This window comes from Drosophila simulans, chromosome 2R (assembly GCF_016746395.2).
Source record: "Drosophila simulans strain w501 chromosome 2R, Prin_Dsim_3.1, whole genome shotgun sequence".
Lineage (NCBI taxonomy): Eukaryota > Metazoa > Arthropoda > Insecta > Diptera > Drosophilidae > Drosophila > Drosophila simulans.
Genome location: NC_052521.2, coordinates 7,067,805 through 7,091,844, shown reverse-complemented (window position 1 = coordinate 7,091,844; position 24,040 = coordinate 7,067,805). Strand labels below are relative to the sequence as shown.

The 24,040-nt window shown below is 41.7% G+C and overlaps 1 protein-coding gene across 1 annotated transcript; it reads left to right on the top strand.

The window, feature by feature from the left end:
* Positions 1-1,383: 1,383 nt before the first annotated feature.
* On the top strand, positions 1,384-23,898 carry LOC6733756 (SNF-related serine/threonine-protein kinase). The gene is made up of 9 exons (XM_016167157.3): positions 1,384-1,890; positions 16,431-16,521; positions 16,607-16,810; positions 19,093-19,330; positions 19,545-19,648; positions 20,271-20,423; positions 20,494-20,776; positions 20,999-21,176; positions 22,371-23,898. Exons 1-9 carry the CDS (start codon positions 1,857-1,859, stop codon positions 23,726-23,728), a joined length of 2,643 nt encoding a protein of 880 aa, XP_016026710.1. The 5' UTR covers positions 1,384-1,856; the 3' UTR covers positions 23,729-23,898.
* The last annotated feature ends 142 nt before the right edge of the window (positions 23,899-24,040 follow it).

Genomic DNA, 24,040 nt, shown 5'->3' with positions numbered 1-24,040 from the left:
AGTTGTAGAAGGTATGTGCATACTAGAGATATGTAACTAACTGTGTTAGGAGGTTGTCATAAATATTCATAAGTTGTCATTTAGCGCGCTTGGCAGTTTCCAATATGAATATAACTATTTAATAATTTTATTGTTGCAAAACGACTGAAAATGTCCTATTTGAGAGAATCATTCTGGTGGAAAATTAAATCCAATTTGGACGACAGCTTTTCCACCGTGTAGGTGCGCTCCCCGTCTATTTATATTCGAATCCAAGTGTGGCCATGACGTATACCCCGCGTTTCCCACCGTCCGGTCATTAGGCTTTCTTCCGTTTGATAAGATACGGTGCGATACGATGTAGTCTACGGCTACGGGGAATACGGGGTCTACATACTGGTAACCTATATAAATATACACGGGCGTAATTTAATAACGAGGCTAGATAATTGCCGCGGCTGGCCATTATTTATGGTTCACACTTGCAGAAGATATTATGGCAATTTATGCACTCGCTTTGGGAATGTTTAATGTAGGATTTGGCAAGTTTACGGAATGCCTAGACCATGGAATGCCAACTAATTTGTTGGCTGCGATGCTTCGGCGGGGTCGGAATGCCAGTGATTTCTAATTTAGTTTTATAATGTACGGAAATGATTTGAGTTTACGATTTCGAAGCAATCATTTTCAATTTTAGAATTGTATTCAGCAATAGGGAATGTCCTACAACTTTTGATAATGAACAGTGCCTAATAAATTTGATTACACTTCATAAAGCACTTTGATTGCTGCAGACAAAGGGGCATGGCACTCTTAACTCTTAAATTGTTATTATCTGGAAGAAACGCTTTTAGTAAAGATATAGAATTAAAGTATATAAAATAGATTGGTTGACAGTTTTCTTAAGACAAATGTGGTCTAAAATTTGGCAAAACAAAACCACAGGGCTTTGAGACGGCAACAAGTTGCGAAAAAGTGACAAGCTGGGAGAATAGGAAGCATCCATATAGAAGAATATATAGTACCGATAGGTCGACAAATAGAAAAGCCACACTGATGGCGAATGTGTGTTGTTCTGTTGCCAAAAAGAAAATCGGAAAACTGTAGAAAATGTGCTAAACGACAACAGGGAAAATAATTTCATTCGCGTACAAAAACAAGCTGCAAAATGAGCGACGGGCCAAAAAGAGCGGAGCATACAAATTGCTCTGCAATTTATTTTTATACGAAACGAAGCAGACAAACGCCAATACAAATAGGAGTGTATATATGCAGTTGAGGTTTGCCCCTATATCTGTGCCTGTGTTTGTTTATTTATAGACACGTACACGCGAGAGTCGATCGAGCGTTTCTCTCAGTGCGGCAGTTATCAGCCGAAAAGCACATTTATAACCACAAAGGAACACACATACGCCGTATTGGCAAAAGGCAGAAACAGCAGAAACGGCAGAAACAGCAGCGAAAACAGCTCAAATCAAATAATGTGGGGCCAGGCCAAAACAGTTTCAGGCAAAACGCTCGCTCGCGATGACACAATAGCGAAATAGTGCCGCTGGCGAATGAATTTAGCGCTAAAAATCAAGCATACGCAACGTGGTGCGCGGCCAAGCAGCTAAAAATAAGAATCGTTCTTTTGTGCCATTTTTTAAGTGCGCAAAACCAAATGATTTTCCAATCTATGCCATAAGTGAAGTGAAGTTAAAACGCAAAATGTTGAGTGAAGAATAATTACACATGCCATTAAATATTGTGCCACAAAACAACTAACAATCTAAACAGCAAACCTCAAGGAATAATTTAAAACCAACTTAATTAAATCCAGCAGCTGCACAACGGGTCAACGATTGCGTGAAATCGGCGTTAGGCGACGCAGCAATATGATCTATATAGATGACTCAGAGCCGGAAGGTGGTAAGTCTACGAAATTGTCGCTCAAGCGAAAAACTACGATAATGCCTCGCATTTAACAGTGAACTCTGCGTATACGCGTTGTGTGATAAGGGTCGCTGTCAACAGTTATCTGTGTATATTCTACTTATACATATAGCCCCAATAAATGTCTCAAATGGCGAAGTGTAATTATTGTTTGTGCCCTGCCAGAGATTACGCCGATAACTCTTTCAAATGAGTTTCTGTAAAGATCCGCAAAGCCAAACTGCAAATGGACAAATCAAACCAACGAAATCTATGGCTTAGCAGCTGTTTTCGATTCCTCTTCTTTGTTTTTTTTTTTTTTTGCCACTGAAGTTATCAGCAGTTAACTACGCTTTAATAAAGGGCCAAAACAATAAACATGTTGGGCCCATGATACTGATGCAAAACATTAACTTTTATGCGCAGATAAAAACAAACCGAACGCAACTGCAAAATGTATCTGGCGAAATCAAGCTGTGAATGGTGGAAACAAATGCTTAAACGATTTAGAGCCGCTTCCCGGGGCCAGTGGGCTTTTAAAAATACATGAATTTCAATAAAATACGGCCATGGCTGTTGCAAAAGCGGAAAAGTGGGGGCGTGCCGAAAAAAGGGGACCAGATAAGGCGCGCACTGCGATCAGGAAACATTTGCGACGCCGTTTCCATTGTCAGAAACAATAAATTTCACGCATAAAACAAAAGAGGGCCAAATATATACTATATATACTTTTTTCTCTGCCGCTTTAAGCCCAAATAAAAGCCAAAGGGAAGCGCAGACGATGAAGGATAAATGTCACACCCGATGAGCGTTGGAAAGGCTGTGGTAACTGCGTCTACAGTGGTTTAGGCAGCCAAAGACAAAGGCAAAGTCGAAAGGCCCCAACTTCCGAAGGGAAAAAGGAAGTGTCAAGTAGTTGGGACAGCGGAAAATGGTTTGGGATGGCAATAGGGTTGGGGATTGAGATGGGAAAAGTCCTCGTTGCATGAAAAATGCCGAGTGTCGGGCGATTCCAAAAATGAAAAGAATCCGGAGCGACACGAAAAAAAAAACTTCGAATAGAACGCGTAACACGAGGAGACACAGGGAAAAGCACCCACAGAGTCCTCCTGATTTAGTGCCATTCAATCCGCAGTGTGGGCTCAGGAAAAAGGCTTACACGTCTCGTTTTTGCCAGCCGGTTTTCCCAGGCAGTTCTTTCCCAAATTGGCAAATAACAACAAACGGAAATACCTGCCTACCTGTGGCAAAGGTGGCAACCTGACCAACAATTGGCCAACCTTTTTTCCCGATCAATTCTCACTTGGGCTTGTCTCAGCCGAGTTATGTGCTAATGGCGCATAAGCTGATTTCTCAATTTCCTCTACCCAGTTTGCCCAGCCAATTAAGGGAAATCTTTGGAAAAGACACTTTAATCGGAGAGGAAATGAAAGCATTTGCAGCGGAAATTACCAAACCGCAGGGAAAACCAGACACGTGGAGTTTAATAAAAATATTTTAATGTTTTGCTGCACTTTGTTTACACAAACCCTAGTCGAATAAATCAAACAAGCCATTCCTATTATATTTAAAATGTAGTTCATTTTTCAGCGTTCAATGTTTGCTCGGCAGGCAGAGAAAGCACGCCGATATTGTGTAAATATTTAAACAAGAAATCTGCATAAAAATGCTGGCCATCGCCTGATTGTGGCGTCATTAGACGGAGGAAATATACATATTTCTTTATAAAGTATATTTTTGCTGAATACAGTAAAGACTTGCAGAGTAGAATTTGCAAAGATTATTGGCAAATATGTGTTTATTCCAGATTTTTGCCTATTTGAGCATGGAAAACATATTTATTGCCAATAAGCAAGATTAAGATAAATATTGCAAATATCCAAATCATGGTTATCACGTTTTCTCTAGCTACTTTCTTAAACAAACATTCCCATATAGGAAAAGATTTTGGCAACAGCTATGTTCACTTTATTGGATACCCTCTTTCGATAGAAGCATTTTTCATTTCTTTTTTACGCCGCTGCTAACCGAAAATATTCAAAAATAAATTTGTATTTTGCTTTGGACTTCTCGTACTGCGCTGCCAAGGTGAATGTAAAGCTGGCAGGCAAAACCGAATGAATCTCTCACTGGCCGTTCTAAAAGTTACTCGCCCCGCAACGCGAATCCGTCCGATTTCCCCCCAGAGAACGGACGAATATATAGATCTAGTTGCTTATATATAATTGAGATAAATTTATTTTACGTCGCATTTCATGTTGAAGGTCGTTCGTTGATATTCACTTCAGTTGACGTTGCGAATTCCTCGACTCTGCCTCATCGCGGGGTCTCTGTACTCTACTGTGTATGAGATTTGGCCAGGATTGGATCGTTTATCCGGTAGTCAAGTGATAATGTAAATGTTTCACGCTTCCTGATTTCTTCGCCGTTTTAGTTGGCTCGTACTCAAGTATATCTTATAGATACTTTGTCATGTTTCGTGTGCTTGGCCTGTTACCAAATTTCAGAATTTATGTTTCCCTCCACTGCGACTAAAAGGGAATATTTATTAACCCGTCTGGTCGAGAGCAAATTAAAAGACATTTAATTTGCATATATCTGGGGACCATAACAATTTATAGAATATTTAATTCAGCCCCAAGGCACTTGAACAGAAAAAGGCAAACGATATCGAAATCGCACAAAGTGGAGCAGCTTAAAATGTGTGTTTTTGGGCAGCAGAGACCAAAATGCATTTTTTTTGTTTTCGCCGCTTGCCTGCAATGTTTTGTTAAATTTTTAATGCCAAAGTATCTCCGGCAGTTTGTCTGGGGCACAGCTGCAGGTGGAATGGCAGTATTAAAAATGCAGACAGGGGCGTGGAGTGCATATATGTAGCAGTTTGTGCGATTATAACGCATACGCCATGTGGTGCAGATGCAAGCACAGCAATGCCGCATGCTAAACAAATTAAAATTGCAATTTAATGTATTGGCAGACTGGCAGCCAGGCATCCAGACAGCCAGGAAGCCTGTTAAGATTGCATTTGCCACATGCAAACTAAACAAACAACTGCCGAATGGAGAGGGCTTCTGCTTGTTGCAACTCAATTTGCATGCAGACACTTCGCGCCCCTAAATGACAAACGGAAATTTCCATAATGCCAAACAGTTTCGGCCAGAACCACAATCGAAAACAAACCCCGAACCAGGCCAAATGCCAAATACCGAATACCAAATTCCAACTGCAAATGTTATTCGGGCTAAGGACACGGCTAGCATCCATCGAAAATAATCAAAATTATGTAAATGCTCTCTCGGTGCCCCAAAATCGTATGTTTTTATTTATTAGCAGCCTTGCATTCCGCCTTTGCATGTCAGCCAGGTCATTTCATTTGCATTCCACGTAGTCAACATCATTTGCGCTTTGTAATTTCCCATGTTGCTGATTTATGGGTCGCAACCAAATGCCACTAGGACAATCATTATTTGGCCAACTCGTCACAGTGCCAATCGAATGCCGAAAATCATCATCATTATATTGCGTATGCGTATCATGGCCTCTTTAGTTTCCATCATATGTTCACAATGTTTCCGAATTACCCGGCATTGTTTCGCTTTCGACATTTAATTGCTGAACAGCTACTGGTATTAAAAGGCCATAACTCGACCAGTGCATCCGCGTATATGCCTCGGTAATCGCTTCTCTGTGGCCAAACAGATCGTTAATTCAGAGCGCTCCTCCCACTCCGACAGAAATTAAATTAAAGCCCATAAACTGTTACGGCCAAGAGTGATGCGTTGGTTAGCTGCAGCCGGGAGCTCGTCCGGCGAGTACGCGCATCCTTATCTGTCCTGGAGCCCAGAGAATGATGGGGCACTTTGGACTCCGCTGGCTGTCGGAAGCTGTCTTGTCAATAGACATCCTTTGGGGAGTGACTGAAATGCAATTGGAACTTGACTCAGACATCTGCTCGGATAATTTGTGTATGCTGGTGTGGTGCCAAACGAGCTTTAATTAACGTACTTTAATTAACAACTATCTAGCCAATAAAGTGAAATATTTCAATATATTATGATAGGCATTTTGGATGAATATTGCTTAAAATGAAATGAATTTGTAGATTCCTCTTAAAGTGCTTCAAGAACATATATTACTTTTGTACATTTTTATAACTTGAAGAATATAAAGAGAGCATTGTTTTCCGACTTGTACTTGCAATTAGTTATCTTATCTAAGAGCTTATTGTTGAAGACAAGCTAAATACTCCAATTGCTAGGTTGTCTAAATAAGGGGCTTTCCCTTACATATATTTTCATTCATTTTATTACGTTATTGCTATGCTATAAATACAAAAGTTCTTCAACAAGAACTATACATTTTAACTCGATCCGATTCTGTTAAGATTTAAAATCCCTTTAAAGTTCAAATCTCCTGCGTTTCATCTGCTTGACCCTTGTTTAAAATGACCAGTTAAGCCATAAAACTAGTCCTTTAACCAACTGCTGGACACGTCATTGGCTGCCGGTCACTGAATATTTGAGGACTTGCAGCGAGCGTATTGTATAAATAACCTCAACACCATTAGATTGTCAAACGTGCCACAGAGGGTGTCTATCTTCCCTGCAACTGTGTGCGTGTTTGCCTGGTGTGTGTGTGTGTAAGTGGGAGTGTGTGAGTGTGCTGGTTGTACCCACGTAGCTAGCAAGTGCAAACTTTATTTAGAGATGTCAAACTGTCGCTCAGCCAGGACACAGAGACAACTGCAGATACAGATACATTGTGCATGGAGCAGGTCTGTTGCCTTTCCAGTTCCACGTGTCAGCACATGGTGGATGTGTGAAAAACGAAGTGCACAGGAAGAAGTCCTGATCACTTAAAGATTAAACGGTTGGATGGTATGCCGTAAAGATGGGAGATATCTCTTGTCCAGGCAATTGCCTGGATCTATATTTCTGTAGGGGATCTATATTTCTTAAAGCAGAAACTAATGAGATATGTGTGAACTATTTGTTTTTGGCATAGTAAAGAACTATTTAAGGCTCAAGATAAACTTCTCCAAAATCGGGCTATGAGGAATTTTTCATGAAACTGGCGTCCATAATCGCTTCTTATTGCAACTCCAGACAAATTTCTCTCTGAGCATGATTGAGGAACCCAGGATGAACAGTCGGGCAGTAAATAAAGCGTTAAATTTTAACAAATTGTTGGCAGAGCGCGTGCGAACATGCACCATGTGGCCGCCATTGAATCGATGACCTTTCAATTACCTCGCTGCTCCATCCTGATCCACATCGATTCCGATCCAAAGCGACCGGCCCGGTTGGCACTAAAAACCTGCACCTTGATTAATTGTTTTGTTTGTTGCGCGTTAATTGATTTATCTTGCTGATGCCGCAACTAATTCACAGAGCTGGCAAATTATTTATGGGCACACGCCCCATATCGAAAATATATAAGTGTATGTATATCCTATTTTCAGACTTGTGTAAGCGGCCCTTCCACTTCCGGTTGGCATGGCGGCATTTTTAGCCCGCTCTGTGCCCTGTGCGATTTACAGTTGTTATTCAATTATGCCCCCAAACAAATGCAATTCGATTTGAGTGCAAATATGTGTTCGCACACTGCCGGCGTATCTGCAATTCCCCCTTTGGCTTTTTCAAACCAGCCGCAGACTTCGCTCTTCGTCTTTGATTTATGCGACCATTGGCCTACACACACTGGCAGCCAGAAGAAGCTGCAGAGAATTCAGATATGTATGATATATATCTCGCACAATGGCATCCTGCTCGCTTTTCGTTTCTTCAATTCATTTGTTTTGGCAGCTGTTTTGGAACGGGCTTTTAAAGTATTTGCGGTTCGGAATGCACACTGTAAACTTCCTAAATTCAACCACAATGGGCAAACATTTTCCAAATTCAGCGGGGAGCACTGGATCCTCAGCTGCTGCAAATGACGGCGGACCTGGCCTTTGTGCTGCACTCATAAATTAATACACTTTGAACGAGGGGCCATTGCGAGCCGATAATTAACTAAGCACCAGTCGCTCAACAACCGCCATCAGGATCGGCCATGGATAGCCAGTTCATTGACAAAATTTCCTGGATTTTACGCTAACGAGTTCAGCTGATGCTCTGCATGGAGCCTTTCAACCTCCCAGCCTCCCTACCTCTTTTCTCACCTGCCACGCGAGTCCTGCAGCTAGTTTAGGACAGCGGGGGGCAAGGTGATAGAACCAATTCGAAACTAAAACAATAACAACTTTTGCTAATGCTTACCAAGCAGGTAATAAACAATAAGCGATAAAATATAATAGAAAATATATAAATATAATAAATAAATTAAATAAATAATAAATTAAATATATATATATTTGCTAAATTTGTATTCACATTTCTTTCATATATTTTGTCTTTAGATAGATAATTATTATTATTATTATTTAAAATCCAAAATTACTTGATGCGAATCTGGCAGCATAAATCACGCAAAGTTATGTCTCGATTATTTATGCTATTGCACTTGCTGGACCTATTGTTTTGACCACCGCTGTGGGCCACAAAATGGCACAGGAACAGGGGCAGAAAGTCATTTATGAGCGCTGGCTGACACGAGGTGTCTGCGGCTGCCTCACGTCGCTCATTAAATTAATTAAACGCCGAGCTGCGGCTGCCAGCGAATTCGCATCGGCTTCTTTTCCTATTTGAGACATTCGCAGAGCTTAGCAATCTAACAGTTTTGAATTTTCATCGCGCACGACGCTCTTTTGATGCCGTTTTGTTGCAGACTGGGTAGAAAGTTTTAATGAGTTCATTGCGGTGAGCGTCGCTAGTCTGGCTTGAAATTGTTTTGCATTTAGAAGCGGCTGTTGCTGCAGCATTTTCCCCGATTTCCCCAATTGCCCCACCCCCCGTCCTTCGTACCCACCGATGGCCTGCATCTACTGATGACAAGGCCGAAAAAAGGCAACTTCGGCCGGGGGAAAAGTCCTGCCTGTGTTTATCTTTGCAGTCTGCAGTAGTCTCCATGCGATGTCCTTTGGTCCATTGTTGGACTTTGGAATTGCCTTGAAATTGCTGTGCTCACATCGATCAATTAGCAGGCATTTTATGCAGGGACAGCAGTTTTGGGGGGAGGGGGCCTTTTAAATTTAGCACTGCTGCAGTGCCCTTAAAGTATTTTCGCAGTGTTCAAGTTTCGGTGATTAAAAACGAAAACAGCATGGAAAGTTCCCACACATATATACGCTGCTCGAATGGCGGCGTTGATTATAAGCGCGAAAAGCTCACCCATACAGCCAGCCGGAGATTATGTGTGTGCCCACAAAAGCCAGCGTAATGAATGTGTAAAGGGATAGCCGAAGAGGGTGGTGATGGTGACGGGGAAGTGGAAAGCCCCTCGGAAAAGCGCCACAAAGCGATTCAAGAAATGCAAGAGGGACTCATCGTCACACGCGGCGTATGCGTAATGTTCGAGGCGACCAATATTTTGGAATAGCTCGCTTGGTGTCCTCAGCTCGCAAGTGACTAAATTAAAGGCGAAATAAGCTGAAATGAAAATTCCAATTGAATGAGGCTGGTAATGGGATGAAATAAAAAAACAGGGAGCAACACGTATGCATACAAATTTCTAATGCTAATTTCATTGTCGCAAAGCTGGTAGAAGCCAGCGAAAATGAAATGAAATAAAATAAAATTGCATCACCGAGCAAATTGGCAACGAGAAGGAGCCAAAAGTGACATCCCATTTCGTCAGAGACTTTGGCATAAATTTTGAATGGCAATTGCCCAATTAAAGTGTGCCGCAAAAGTATGCAGCATAAACTGGAAATTGCCGACGAAAATCGGGGGAAAATGGGGTCGAAATACTTTGCACTGCATTAGGGCACAGAGCTTTACGTCATTTCTCGGGCAAGCGTTCAAGGTCCCCCACACACTCACATGCCACCCACCCACACACACCCACACTGATTATTACTTTTCATTTCTCCACAACGATTTTCATTTTTCTCTCGCTCTTCGCATATGCAAAAAAAAAAGTGGAAAACTGGAGGCACAGGGCGTTGTCGCAGCGGATTTACGCTTGGTGTGCAGGAAAAAAATGATGAAGATGAATTGCTGTTGTTGAGATACTGCCGAAACATTCTATATAGATATGCACGGGGATTAATATGAATATATATAAAGGCGAACGCAAAATAAATGGATACACGGTATTGATTTGTCTCCTGTCAGCTGTCCCCTGTTTGCATTTGTTTAAAAAACAAAAAAAAAACTGGGCCTTATGCCGAAAGTTTCACTTGTCATTTATCATTTATGGAATCGCTACCGTCGAAGCACATCTAACGTGTCCATTCGGCTGAAAGAAATAAATTGTGTGCCCAGTGTCTAATCAGTTTGGAGCTGACAAGGATCGTTAAGTTCGAGAGGTTTAACCAAAGGATCTAAGCTACTGTAAAGTAAAGTTCTTCATTTTGGGCTGACTGCATATAGATATGTACATATATATTTGAAATGGCAGGAGATTCGTAGGCTTTGTCACTTCGAAGTTTTAGTAATCCCTCGCTTTCGAGTTAGGCTTTAAAATATGTCATCCGGATTAGACGTGGCATTATAGTCGGGCTGAGAAAAGTGTGAATACTGGATTCCCTGTTCATTTTCCCCTGCATTTATGTATGACCATTTGATGATGGCGATGTGTGTGTGTGTGTGTGTGGAAAGTCCCTGTAATAGCCAATTTGAAATGGCACCGTAGTCAGAGTAGGGGCAAAGTTTTGCCATTTTTTTAGCCCTGCCTCTGCCACCACACAGTTTCTGCCAGGCACTGCCATTCTCATTCCTTCCATGGAATTTCCCAGGCACTTAGGCTGATTAAAATGCACAGACAACCCGCAGCATCGTCATCAGCAGCAACAATAACCAGGAAAATATCTACTGCCAACGGCACGGACTCATTTCCAACAGAGAACTGCAGCCCGCCACTCGCACTCTACGTCCACCCGATAAACACTCGGTACTCTAGGCACCCCGTTTTTTTTGACACCCTACTTGCGGCAACACAAAATACTCGAGTGTTTTACCGACGTTGTGTTTTTGTTACGAGTAAAAAAACCACCCGAGGCCTGCTGCGCAATAACTATTTGGGTGAGTGGACGCACAGTCAACGATCGGCCGCACGTCATTTTTTGTATGCGGGCTGCAGTTCTCTGGTCATTTTTTGTACGCCTAAAATTTGTATGGGAGGAAGCGTGACGGGTATAAGAAATGAAGGGTAAAAGGGAATACCCAAGAAAAATTTCGTGCTCACGTCTTTGATGGACTCAATGGGTGCCACCCGTTTCGAATCATTCCGTTATTAATTTTTCACACGTCGCTACCTGAATACTCTAATGACAAATATTCTTATATAAAGTTATTTTTGAAATGAATTTTGTGACATTATGACTATAATCTATATTTAAATAATAATAACGTAAATAATATATATAATATATAATAATATATAATATAATATATAATAATATATAATATAATATATATATATATATATATATATTATATTAATAATATATAATATAATAAAATATAATATAATATATATAATTATAATAATATATAATAATAAGATGAAGGGCATATTTTACAAAGTATTCGACAAAGTCTAGAGTCACGCCGAAAGAATAGTGTGTAAACGTATGGAGTGTAAAACGCATGGAGTTACGCATCTTGTCTGTGACTCGATTACCTACGAGACCACTCGAGTATTTTTGGAAACACCCGAGTATTTTTGGAAACACCCATGTGTTTAACGGTATACCCACAAGTGTTTTTCTCACTCATCCCTTTTTAGGCAGTGTGTGATCGGCACCCGCGACGCGGAGCACCGTATTGATTCGGGTGCGCGCACAACGGGGTGTCTTGTCTACATGTTCAGATTTATACTGTGTGTTTGTAAGTACCCGCGATGTGCGTGGCGGGTAGCACCCGCACACAAAATTGTAGGGTGTGAGTCGAGTGGTAAAAAAGTGCCACCCTTGCAGTTCTCTGATTTCCAACAGTTTTCGCCATCGGTTGCACAAACGTCATCAACTGAGCAAAGTTCCCAGCCTGGTCGAAGTTACCAAAACCCATCGTAGAGAGTAGCCAACATTAGGTCAAAGTCAAAATTTGGTAAACAACACAACCGTTTCAGTTTAATTCCGAAATCAAAATCGTATTTTGCTAGTCTGCAAGCTGAAACGTAATGAAAATCAGTTTTCAAATTAAAGTTTGTGTATTACATTTTCTCCGATTTTGATTTGATTTTGGTTTGCCACTGATGTACTAAGCCATCCTAATTTGCATAGCATGTGATGCATTATTAAAAGATTTTCTTATTAGTCGAAATATTGCATCAAAAAACTCTAATTTTCCTAATACTCACAACAAATAAGCGGCTTACATTTTTTGGCAAGTTAATAACTATGTTAATTTTATAGAAATTTAATAACCTGAAAGATCTAAAGGCGACAGGTCAAAGGCGAATGGCAAATAGGAATCGTGAACCAAATTAAATTCATCGTTTATGATACTTGTTTGCTTTGAATTTAGCAAGTGACTTTGCCGGACAAACAAACAGCAAACGCTGTGTGATCTTTGCGACGACTTCCTGGCAGCATAAAATACATAAATATATTAAGTGTGTTTTGCTTGTATCCGTTTTCCCGCCTGGCCTTGCCATTAAATGCTCGGCATACTTGTGCCCATGCTTTGGTCGCGTAAAAAAGTGTTATTAAATGCGAATATAAACAATGAGGAAGTGCATGCAAGACCCTCGTGGTTGCGTAACTTTGATTTATTAAAATGCGACGTCTGGCTTGTGTTTTTTCCCCCCATATTGTACATATTTTTTGTGGCCGTGTAATGTGTGGCACATTGACATCCATCGTTTGATGTGCAACAGTTCGGCTTTGTTGTACAACATATTTTGCGTCGCTAAACTCACGTGCCCTCAAATTGTGTTATTAAAAAAATTTCATTAAGCACATTACACAATTTTTATGACAGCAACAAATTGCAGGACCAAATCGATGAGCGGAAAAGTCGGAGGAAAACATTTTTCGCTTCCGTCGAGGATTCGCTTCGCTCGGATTTTATTTTTTAATCTGAGAGAGAGTCAAGGGAATCCTGGCAACAGTTGCCCAAATGAGCAGTGGGGAACGGAGATTTGGCTGGGTTATCCTGGCGGGTCCTTGACGACCCAAGGAGCAAAGGCAAATCAAAGAAAAATTTGCTGATTTTCATATCAGAAAAAATTGCCATCGTTGGCACAAAAAATCGTTCGCCATTTGCATCCGCCGCTCTATATCTATGGCACTCTATTGAATGAGCAGTGCAAATGTAGTATCTGCGACTCCCGCACAGCCATTTTTATTGATATTGTGCATAAATTAACTTTATAAAGTTTTTTGAATTCAATTTGCAACGAGTTGCACTTTTGAACCCAATCCACACACATTGACCCCAGCTTGCGAAAGAGACGGTGGTGCGGTGCGACAGAGATAGAGTAGGGAAATACATATAAACGTCGGGAAAAGTACTTTACCGAATAAGAGATGTCTGACACAGAACTCAAACTTGAAATGAAAGCTACCTAAAGGCTATAATCATTTTGCATAAGTAGAGAGACGCATTAAAGTTGATTGTATCTCAAAACAGTGAAGAGGACAACTTAAAATATTTTCCTGCTTTAGTCATTGTAGTTTTTCAACCATAAGACATTTTTAAATAAATTTAAGAATATATATAAAGAGTGCATCATATTTTTACTCCAAGACACGTATTCCTATCTCCAACGATTCGTGTATTATATGCACATCTTGCAGCTTAATGGAACTGAAATTGATTTACGAAAACACTTCAAACGGCTCAAGTCCAATTTCGATTGCATTCGGTTTGTGCATTGGGGATTGGGGTCGTCAGCCCACCACCCACCGCCCAACGCAGCCACGCCCACCGTCTAGCCGAAGCATATGGGCATAACCCGACCCCTTAGCCCCCGCTGTTACCCAAGTCCCCGGATTTTCCCTTTGGATAAGCGGTGCAGTGCAAATGCCAAGAAGAGTCGATATAAATTCATTTATTCATGAGCTCGAACCAGGAAATGAATGGGAGTTACCTGTCGCCCACTCACATCCATTTCTGAGTATGAATATGAGTACACTCAGAGAATAGGGTTCTAAACCGAAACTGCTCATCGCTGACCCCCAACACTTTTAACTTATTGATAGAGCACGTGGTCGGTCTTTATAAGGTAATCTACAATCGGATAGGATATACATAGCTTATTTCAGTTTAATGCATATGATTACTTTCCTAAATTTTCATTTTAGTTATTAAATATTATTATCAAGTTTTTTATATTTTTTATTAATTTTTTTTATTTTTATTTTTTAAGGTGTTCAACCGAGTATGACTGTACGTTTGTGCATAATGAATGCTTGTCTGCGCTCCTGCTGAAATTTTATGAGCGATGAAATATCTCGAATCTCGTCGCCCCTTTTCGATTCCACTTTTGTGTCTTTTGAATAATGAGTTATGGGACCGAGAAGTTGGCAACTTTTCACCAAAACTTCCATTCAATTGAGGGGCGCTCTTCAATTTTCTTGCCTAATGCGAGTGTTTGGGCGTGTTTGCCGAAACTTAAATTGTGCGCATTATTGGCAGAGTGCACTCAAATGCACTCACACATGCACTCACTCGCTCACTCAGTCGGTGCATGAATTTGCGCCAAAAACCGTTTAAACGAGATATGGCCAGGGGGCGTGGCCAAAGGGAGGCGTCAATTGCTTGCACACATACGTAGACAGATGTGTGTACAAGTGCCTCGCTGCACACAAATAGCAAAGAAAACGCTCTCACAGCCTCCATTTCTATTCACAGTAGACGCTCGACTTTCACTTTGAATTTGCCAAGTTTGTGCCACCCACACCATCCACTTTCCTCACCCCCCGCCCTCCGCCCCGCATCCTCTCACACGATTCGGAAAAGTCTTTTCGTTTGCTTCTTCGCCTCGCCTTTGATTTTAAAGATTTATCGTGTTTTCCGTAGCATACTTATGTGCGCCATTTACATATTAATGGGACAGCTGCCGCGCAGATGACATCAATTCATAGAAGCATGCTAACAACTTAACCCCTTAAATGCCGCCGTTAAGCACAGCTAGAAAAAGTCAAGAAAAATAGGGACAACAAATTTGCTTTACTCTTGAAAAGCTGTACCTCTAAGACATTAATAGCTGCTCCTTCAAGCCAATCGAAAAGTTGGTCAGTAGTTTGATATTGATCTTGTTTTAGAAAAAAATTGAAAGGATAAACTCTTAGAACAATCAGAATTAAGAAATTATTACTTTAATTGCAATTTTATTGTTTTTAAAACAGTGGCCATCAATCGGTTATTCCAGCACACATATTGACTTACTTAACTTTTGCCACAAGCCTTTGACAGATTATCAATAATTCCAATTGCAAATTTTCGAAAGCAACTGTTTGCATGCCTGCCCCGAAATCTCCGGGGATTATTGCGGTCGAATGTCAAGTTGAAACTCTTGTGCTTAATGGAAAAAATATGAAAAATCGTGCACTGTTTGGTGACCACACGCGGGGGAACCAAGGGCAGTCCACCGCCCAGGAACACACAAGTAAACCCATATTTGTCACAATATTCCCACTCGTCACTGTTGTCGTCCCCATTTCATATCGTTGCGTTGCACAAATTCAATTGAATCAAGTCATTTTTATTTGTTTGGCAACTTGTAGACACACACAACGAATCAAATTCTGAAAGGGTTTCCTCCGAGCACAACAGGAAAACTTGTGTGCAATATGTCCTGCGAAATATGTGACAAGCACAAGCTGTTGTTGAGCGAGCAGTCCATCCAGAGCGACGTACTGGCTCCATAATAGCCGGTATTAAATGCACTCCGAACTGGGCCCCGGACAATGGAAATGATTGAAATGTCATATTGCCGAGGGAGCACTCCCAACCACATTTGGGAGCACTAGTTGTTTTTTAGCTCCGGCCAGGAAGAGGAAATCTAATCAAATCACACAGTTGAGGTCTTAATCAGACCGAAACATTTCCGACCATATATATACATATGTACCAACCTATGGCTTGTCAATTTATGGCAGCAGACTGGTATGATAAGGGGAATGCCAAGCCAATGGAATTATAGACTGATGAAATGGCTTAACGAAGTGCAATACTACACCTGAATTCATATCAATGCACCGTTAAGATTAAGCCAATATATGGCGGGCTGCTCTATAAGTAACTTTTGTGCATAGTCCAAAGGGCACAAAATAAGATTAAGTTAGAAGGCATCACATTTAATTAGTACCTTAACCATTTTTAACTCGGAACTTTAACCTATAAAATAAACGTTCAATAAACTTATTGAAGCAATCAAAGCTACTTGCTCTCTTTTCAATTTTCAGTACACTTCTTAAATGAAAAGGTTATTGCTGAGCTGTTTTATGGCCCAAACTTAATACCGCCCCATTTTTTCGTATTTTGCAGTTTTGGAACCGGCATTTCCCATGCGCGATGTGACCATAAATCGCAACGTCGATGCCCATAAACATTACGATGTGCTGGGTGAGGTGGGACGGTGAGTAGAGATTTCAAGCGGCCGGATCGCCGTGCTTCCCGTTGTGTGGCCTCCACATCTAATCAATATTATGCCTCTTGTGCAGCGGAAAATTCGGTACGGTGTACAAGTGCAAGGACAAGGCGAATGGCCTGCAGCTGGCGGCGAAGTTCGTGCCGATCCCCAAGCGCGAGGACAAGCGGAATGTGGAGCGGGAGGTGGAGATAATGAATTCATTGCAGCATCACCTCATCATACAGTTGTACGCGGCATACGAATATCAGAAAATGATGTGCGTCGTCCTGGAACTGTAAGGAAGTTTTCAAGAGGCCCATTCACAGGCCCGTCCGTACAAATGAATGTGTTTAGTTTGCTTGTCCCTGTCTCGTGGGCGTGACTCCTTTTCTATGTTTCTCTATAAATACAGCATAAATGTTTATGTATACAGGTCAGGCTGGGCTTTATTTGGCGACCAAGATAGTCAGATAAGATGCACTTCAAAAGCATAATAAACAAATTAGAAAGTTAAAATTGTATTCGAGTAAAGGATATTTAACACTCTGGTCGCCGAATACGGTCCACCCTAATTTATACATTTGTAGCCCTCTATTCCACTATTCGTTAAGTTTGTTGTTGTCCCTTTGCTGTTTGCCACATTGTTGCCGGGGACACAATATCTTGCAATCAGTGGGAATGTGCATAAAATGCGATTTACACGTACGCACATTATCGTAAACTAGTAAACTTTTCCGCCCCACACCCAAAACACGAAACACTCACACAAAGCCAGAAAGAAAAACCTCGAGCAACAGGTTTTCCCTCGGCACCCGAGCATTTATAGAAATTTACAGCAACTTTTATTTGCCTCGCGAAAGTTTTTCGCAGCTTCTTTGTTCGCAAATGAATGGTGACATGGGTTAAGGGTCTAATGGCCCATAAAAACGATTGAGGCAGGTGTTTCGGCCCACTGATTAGTCAACGGCCTTGACCCACATTCGCCTCCCAGGGGTCGAACAATAGAACGAAAGAAACATGAAACAATTCCGTTTCCATAGACCCAAGACAAAGCCCCAAAAGACTTTGTCAACTTAAATTAATTTTCAACAAAACAAGGAAACTGCAGTTTGGACAACTTGTGCTGTTGTTCTGGTTGGTCCTGTTCTCCTTGCCGTTTTCCCCCTCCCGGAAAAGTTAATTGTTGACTGGCATAGTTCTCCTTGGCATATTCATAACAGAATATTCAACTACCATCAACATATTTTCCAAAGAAGGGAATTCCTCGCCGAGATGAGGAGCAAGCCAAATGGTTTAAACATGCTGCCTTTCAACTATTTAGTTTCCATCGTGGCAAAGCCACTCAAAGGAAGTAAGCAGAATTGTCCAACTAAAACAAATAGCTAGTAGTTTAACTGAATTAAAATGGCACAGCTATCATTTTGCAATAAATATTTAAACATTTTGGCAATTGTTTCACACATCCCAAGCGTCGGGAAAATTGCCGGGTGAAAGCTTCATTGGATTTTCTCAAATCACTGGATTTACCAGCTGAAATTTTTAATGAACCCATTTTAATGAAATGCACTTTAAGTGATTTTCATTTGGATAATGGACTTTTATGGGCACCCAGAGAAATGTATATCAAATCAGTAGGTATTCATTCCAATTAGAGAATAATAGTTCGTCTTGTTAGTCAATCTATAAAAATATTCCATATCGATCGATTATAAATGCACATGCTATGCAATACATATTCAAAACATTACCGAAGATGTTTCACGTTTGTTTAACTTCAAATTACTTGTTCATGATTTGCTTGACTTGTACAAGTTGTTATTGTATTTATATGTATATTTTTAAAAATAGATGAAGGGGCGTAAAAATATTATCAGAGTATTTATAACTTTCAACACAAACTGCATAATCAGAGCAAACAAAATGTCAGCTACTGTCCATCAGTTGGATAGCAATATTCCATTTCAAACGATGCACAAAGATCTACATGCAATTTTAATTTACTCAATTTCGGGGTGAAGTGCATCAACTAGCTAACAACCCGAAAAAAACAGAGAAAAACTAATGCATTGCGGCTTTTCTCCTATTTTTTCCGAATTTTTTCATGGGCATCTGATGGAGGAATGGAACGGCAGGATTTTTGTGTTGTGTTGTGATGTGTTGTCGACACTTGAGGCAAATCTCGGATGACATTTGTCCGAGTGCCTGAACATAATTCCCTCCGATTCCAATTCTGATTCTGATTCCGACTCCGATTCCAATCGGCATGCAGTTAGTTGATGCCCGTCACTCGAGCGGATGGATGCTCATGGATTATCTGATTTTCGTGTCCTGGCAGAGCAATCTGTACTCTTGTAAATAACATAACTAGTTTAGTGTGGGTGGTCAGGTAAGGTAACTAAAACCGAGCTAAAACCTATGGTTACGATGAGGTGAGGAGACTAATTGAAAGGCAATAACTCTGCTTATGGTGCTTGGTTTGCATGATTCGTTTCGTTTTGTCTGCAGTCTATAGTATGCATTTCTGCTTTCACATTTCCCTCTGTCTAATTAACTCACTTTTTTTTCTGCCCTTCACAGCATCGAAGGAGGTGAGCTCTTTGATCGTGTGGTGGACGATGAGTTCGTCCTCACCGAACGGGTCTGTCGCGTCTTCATCCGCCAGGTGTGCGAGGCCATGGCCTTCATCCACGGCAATGGCATTGTCCACCTGGATCTGAAGCCCGAAAATATTTTGGTGCTCACGCAGAAGGGCAACCGCATCAAGATCATTGATTTCGGACTGGCTCGTAAATTTGATCCTGATAAGCGGCTGAGAGTAAGTAGTCCTTGCTAAACTCTATAAACAAATTAGTTATCACTTTGGAAGTAATATCCTATGCTTAGCCTATAAGTTGTATGTAACAATTACCAGAAATTAACTGAAGGCCTGAAAAACATTTTTAAGTACATTTTTTTATGTAATGCATGTAATGATTTGGGAGCTAGTATTTTAAACACAATTATTAATTTAATACCGACTATTTTAATAGGTTCTCTTTGGCACTCCGGAATTTGTGGCGCCAGAAGTGGTGAACTTTGACTGTATATCCTATGGAACAGACATGTGGAGTGTTGGCGTTATATGCTATGTGCTGTAAGTTTAATACATTTAATCTACAATATGTATTACAAAGCAAAATATTTTAAACAAGCCTTAGATGTACGCAAAGGGATTTATTAAGTTTCATTAAAATTTCAAAACTGATAAAATAATTTGAACAGAAAAACACAATTTCTTACTTGCAAATCAATTCTTTAAATATATCTACTAACATTCTCTTAAAAACGTCATGTCAAATAGATTTTTATAAGTCATAGAGTGTATTCTTGATTTTACTCACCAAACTTATTATTAAAAAGAAAAGCATATCCAAGGATGTTTAGTTTAGTCATCTCTAGAGTAAAGCCAGCTCAATATTTTCGAACCATTTATGTTTCAGCCCGAGCAATTAGAAATTTAATCAAGACCCGCACTCATATCTTAAGGGTAGGTGCTTGGGAGAAAACCAATTAAAAGTGTGTACCAGCTAAAAATGTGATAATCAAAAGGGGCGGTTGGCGTATCTGCTCCCACTCCTTGGCGAATTTAATTTAGTTAATTAAGTGTTGGTTTTGTGTTTTTATTTATTCTACTTACGCTGCTTTCACATTACATGTTTATTGACTCTCCCACACCTCGAAACCACACACAACCCCATATGATGGTTTGGATACAGCATCTCAGGACTGTCGCCTTTCATGGGCGAGAACGACATTGAAACAATGTCAAATGTAACCATTGCAAAATACGACTTCGAGGATGAATGCTTTAATGGCATATCCCCCGAGTGTCTGGATTTCATAGCCAAGCTGCTGGCCAAGGACCTGGGGTGGGTGTCTACATTCTCCCCCTAATTAGAGTCTGGTTGCTAACCCGTCTCCGGATTTCCATTTCCCCAGCACCCGGATGACAGCCGCCGAATGCATGAAGCACAAATGGCTTCAGCAGCGGCCGGCCACCGCCGCCACGGCCACGCCCATCACAAAGGCCGCCTCCTCGGCGTCCAAGTCGCGCCTGAAGTCTGTGTCTCCGGTGACAGCTCCCTCAGAGTCCTCCGAGGACTCCACGGAAACCATCGAGGACGAAGACGATGAGGAAGAGATTGCCGTGGAGCAGGCGAAGCAGGAGAACCAGCAGCAGGACGAGGAGCTGGCCAAGCTCTGCGGCGACGCTGAACTCGAGGTAAGAAATTGGGACAAGTCCTGTGAGGCCTTCAAACGAGCGAACGGGTCTCACATATCCAGAGCTGGTCGCCTAAAGCCACTTTGTAGATGTACTCGTGCATCACTGTTCCTCGATAAGTTATTTGAACATCAACCATTAGCTCGGAAACTTAGAGCTAGTTCTCCGTTCTCAACCCACACAAACAATAATTGTACCCTTCGCAACTGTTTCCCTTTGCAGAACAAAGAACTGGATGCCACGAAGGACAACCTTAAGAACTTCATCGTGCGCTGGGAGACGCATCCGAACAGTCCGTACGTGTTCGACGTGGAGGGGAATGTGATTGCTCCGCTGAGCGAGACGAGCTACCCCCATCCCAGGAGGACCCACGGCGCGGACAGCCTTTCCTCCTCCAGAGGTGAGTACGGATCCCAGCGACAGCGCGACCGACACGCCCTCATCCACGGCAAATGAGGCATCCGCATCGCATCGCCTCTCCAACTGCATCCTGCAATCGGATCGACTTTGTATATTACACGATTAACTTGTCAAACTAATTGTTGTTCTTAACTTGAATGTGGACCAAGCTGGCTAGCTGACTCTCTGTCCGTTTCTCCTATCTTTCTTTGTCTCTTTGTTAACTCCATCTCTTTGGTAGGGAGGGAGGACCAGCTTGCCAGCCAGAACTGTTGTTTATGTTTAAGTAACCCTAGCATTAAGCTATGTGCCTGGCATCCTTGTAGCGGATGACCAGCCCTATTAACCACTTTACACTGTGATAAAGACAGCCATTGACAACAAGAAAACAACTACATGAAAATATATGCAAAATATAATTTAAACTTCAGCACAAAGATACTTCTCTGTAGTTTCTTCGAGATGAGAAACCCAAATCGATTTCGCTCCATACCCATCCCCTCCAATCCCAAATCCGAAACCCCTAGAACTATCCTAATCCCCAGTTCAGATTTAGATCAACACACATGCTCGTATAGCCACAGTTTCTGGTCTGCCAGCCAGGTAAGCCCAACATCCAGCTCAGAACACCAATCATCCTCAGAGATCGCAGTCAAATTCCAAAGTCAGTCTCATGTTCATTTGTGGTTTGTCCGTCAGCGGGAATTACTATATATAATAGTATATTTTTTTTTATAACTATAAAAACAGTTAAAAGTTAGATCAAAAAATTAGGCATTTAAAGAAGTAAATTTGCATAGATTAAGAATCTCTTTCTTAGTTAAATCTTTTATTCTATCAGGACAAAATAATAGTTCAAAAAATTTTCTCTTTAATCAATATTAATAACACAATTAAATTATAAATATTTCGTTTCGTTAGTGTAACTTAAATTTTTTATAACCTTTTTTTTAGCAGCTGTATTGACGCATAGCTTTTTTTGTGTAGAAAATTAGTCAAACGCACATTTTGATGTTCCAAAGAGCCATATTACACAACTCTCTGAACTCATGAGCATGCTCTATCCGTGTGTATATAACCATATCGTGTACATTAACCGGTCTGAAAACAGTTTTTGGCAATAACCCCATAACTTCTATGTAAACATATACCAGTTCTATTGGAAAATGCTTATAGGTCTGTGCTATATTTCCAGTTTGTTCGCCTTCGCCCTGTGAATCAATTTCAACTTTGACGGATGACGAACGGGGAGAAGTTGAAGATCTGCCGGAAGAGGACGAATCCCGCAGTGCGGACAACGAGAGTCCTCGCTCGGTGGCCACGCCCATCAACGAGTCCCGGGAGAAGCTGTTCCCGACGGTAGCCACCTCCAGTCCGTCAACTCCCACGCCGCAGCACCTCTTCAACGAGAACTTCGACGAGTTCTCCGGCAGTCAGTCCACCGCCCAGCAGCAGCGCAGCATGAAGAGCTATCTACACACCTTCGATCGAAGGAACTCGGATACCACCTACCTGCTGGGTCGGCGGAGTTCCGGAGAGAGGGTAAACCTGGCGGATGAGATAAGGAAGCTATCCGATCACCTGCTCATGCTGGCCGAGATCAACACCAAGCTTGGCGATGCGAACAATAATGGGAGCAGCAGTGGAGCGCCTGCTGATCCTCCTGCTGCTGCTGCTGCTACTGCTCCAGCATCTGTTGCACCTTCTGGAAGTACTTCTAGTAAAACCTCCGAGATCAGCCAGGAAGGCAATAGGTGGACAAGCAAAACCACATCGAGCAGCAGTTGGAATCGTCCCACTTTGAAAGGAGGACTCCTCAGCCAGGCCAGCAGCAGTTCCCAGAGCCAAAGCACCTACGATGATGGCAAGGGCAAGACGAAGATCAGTTCGCTGTCTGTGAGATTGCAGCAGTCCATCGAGGAAACACCCAAGCTAAGCAACGGAAACAGCTCCTCTAGCAAATCCCTGGTGCAGTCGCAGCAAAAGTCCACGGTGCACACCATAAGCAGTTCCAATGCCAGGAGCTTCACCAACCAGCAAGTACAAAGAACCAGCACCACCTCTTCCAAGGTGATCTCCAGCAGCACCAGAAGCAGTAACGCCAGCTCCAGCAATTATATATCCTCCAACGCCAGCAACTCAATCTCGACCAGCGCCAGCAATCCAAGCTCCACCGGCGTCAGCAACCCAATCTCCACCAGCGCCAGCAACGAATCGGCCAGCAGTCGTCGAGCCAAGTTCAGGATAAACCAGATGAGTCGCGATGTGCCCGTGGGGCTGCCGGACACTCATCAAACCGTGAATCTGGAGGAGGCGGCCAACACCACCAAGGATTGTCTGCTGCATTTGTTGGAGAAGTACAACGAGACCCGCATTCGCAATCCTGTGGGTCGTCACCAGAGCATCAGCGTGGACTGGCACGTCAGCGACAATCTGGAGTACCGCTCCATGAGCTCCATCAACGCCTTCTTCCAGCGCCACAACCCCAATGGCGGCGGCCACAACGTACGCCACATTCAAGCCCAGCTGGAGGAGAAGGCGGCGGGCAAGTAGGTGCCCTTACCCAGAGCCCTCTGTATATATGCGATATATATATTTGTATGTAGAGTACAGATCAACTAATTGGCACATAGGTAAATCTACAAAGCGTCGAATGGAACAAATTAATATTTATGTACTTGATGTAAGCAATAAATCAAATTAATTTATTGAATAAAACTGAAGCAATGAATCGTCTTTTGATTAGGGCTTGGATTTTGTTGGCATCCCACAATATTTTATAAAAATAAAAATGAAAAACGCGATTTATGTACTACCAACTAGAAAATCAAAAACAATTTATTGCAGAAAAACAAATATTAACTT

Bases quoted from the DNA above. Each gene is read 5' to 3' on its own strand.
- LOC6733756 (XM_016167157.3), top strand. From the start codon at position 1,857: ATGATCTATATAGATGACTCAGAGCCGGAAGGTG. The intron at 16,522-16,606 runs GTGAGTAGAGAT...CCTCTTGTGCAG, and splicing joins GTGCTGGGTGAGGTGGGACG to CGGAAAATTCGGTACGGTGT. The intron at 21,177-22,370 runs GTGAGTACGGAT...CTATATTTCCAG, and splicing joins CAGCCTTTCCTCCTCCAGAG to TTTGTTCGCCTTCGCCCTGT.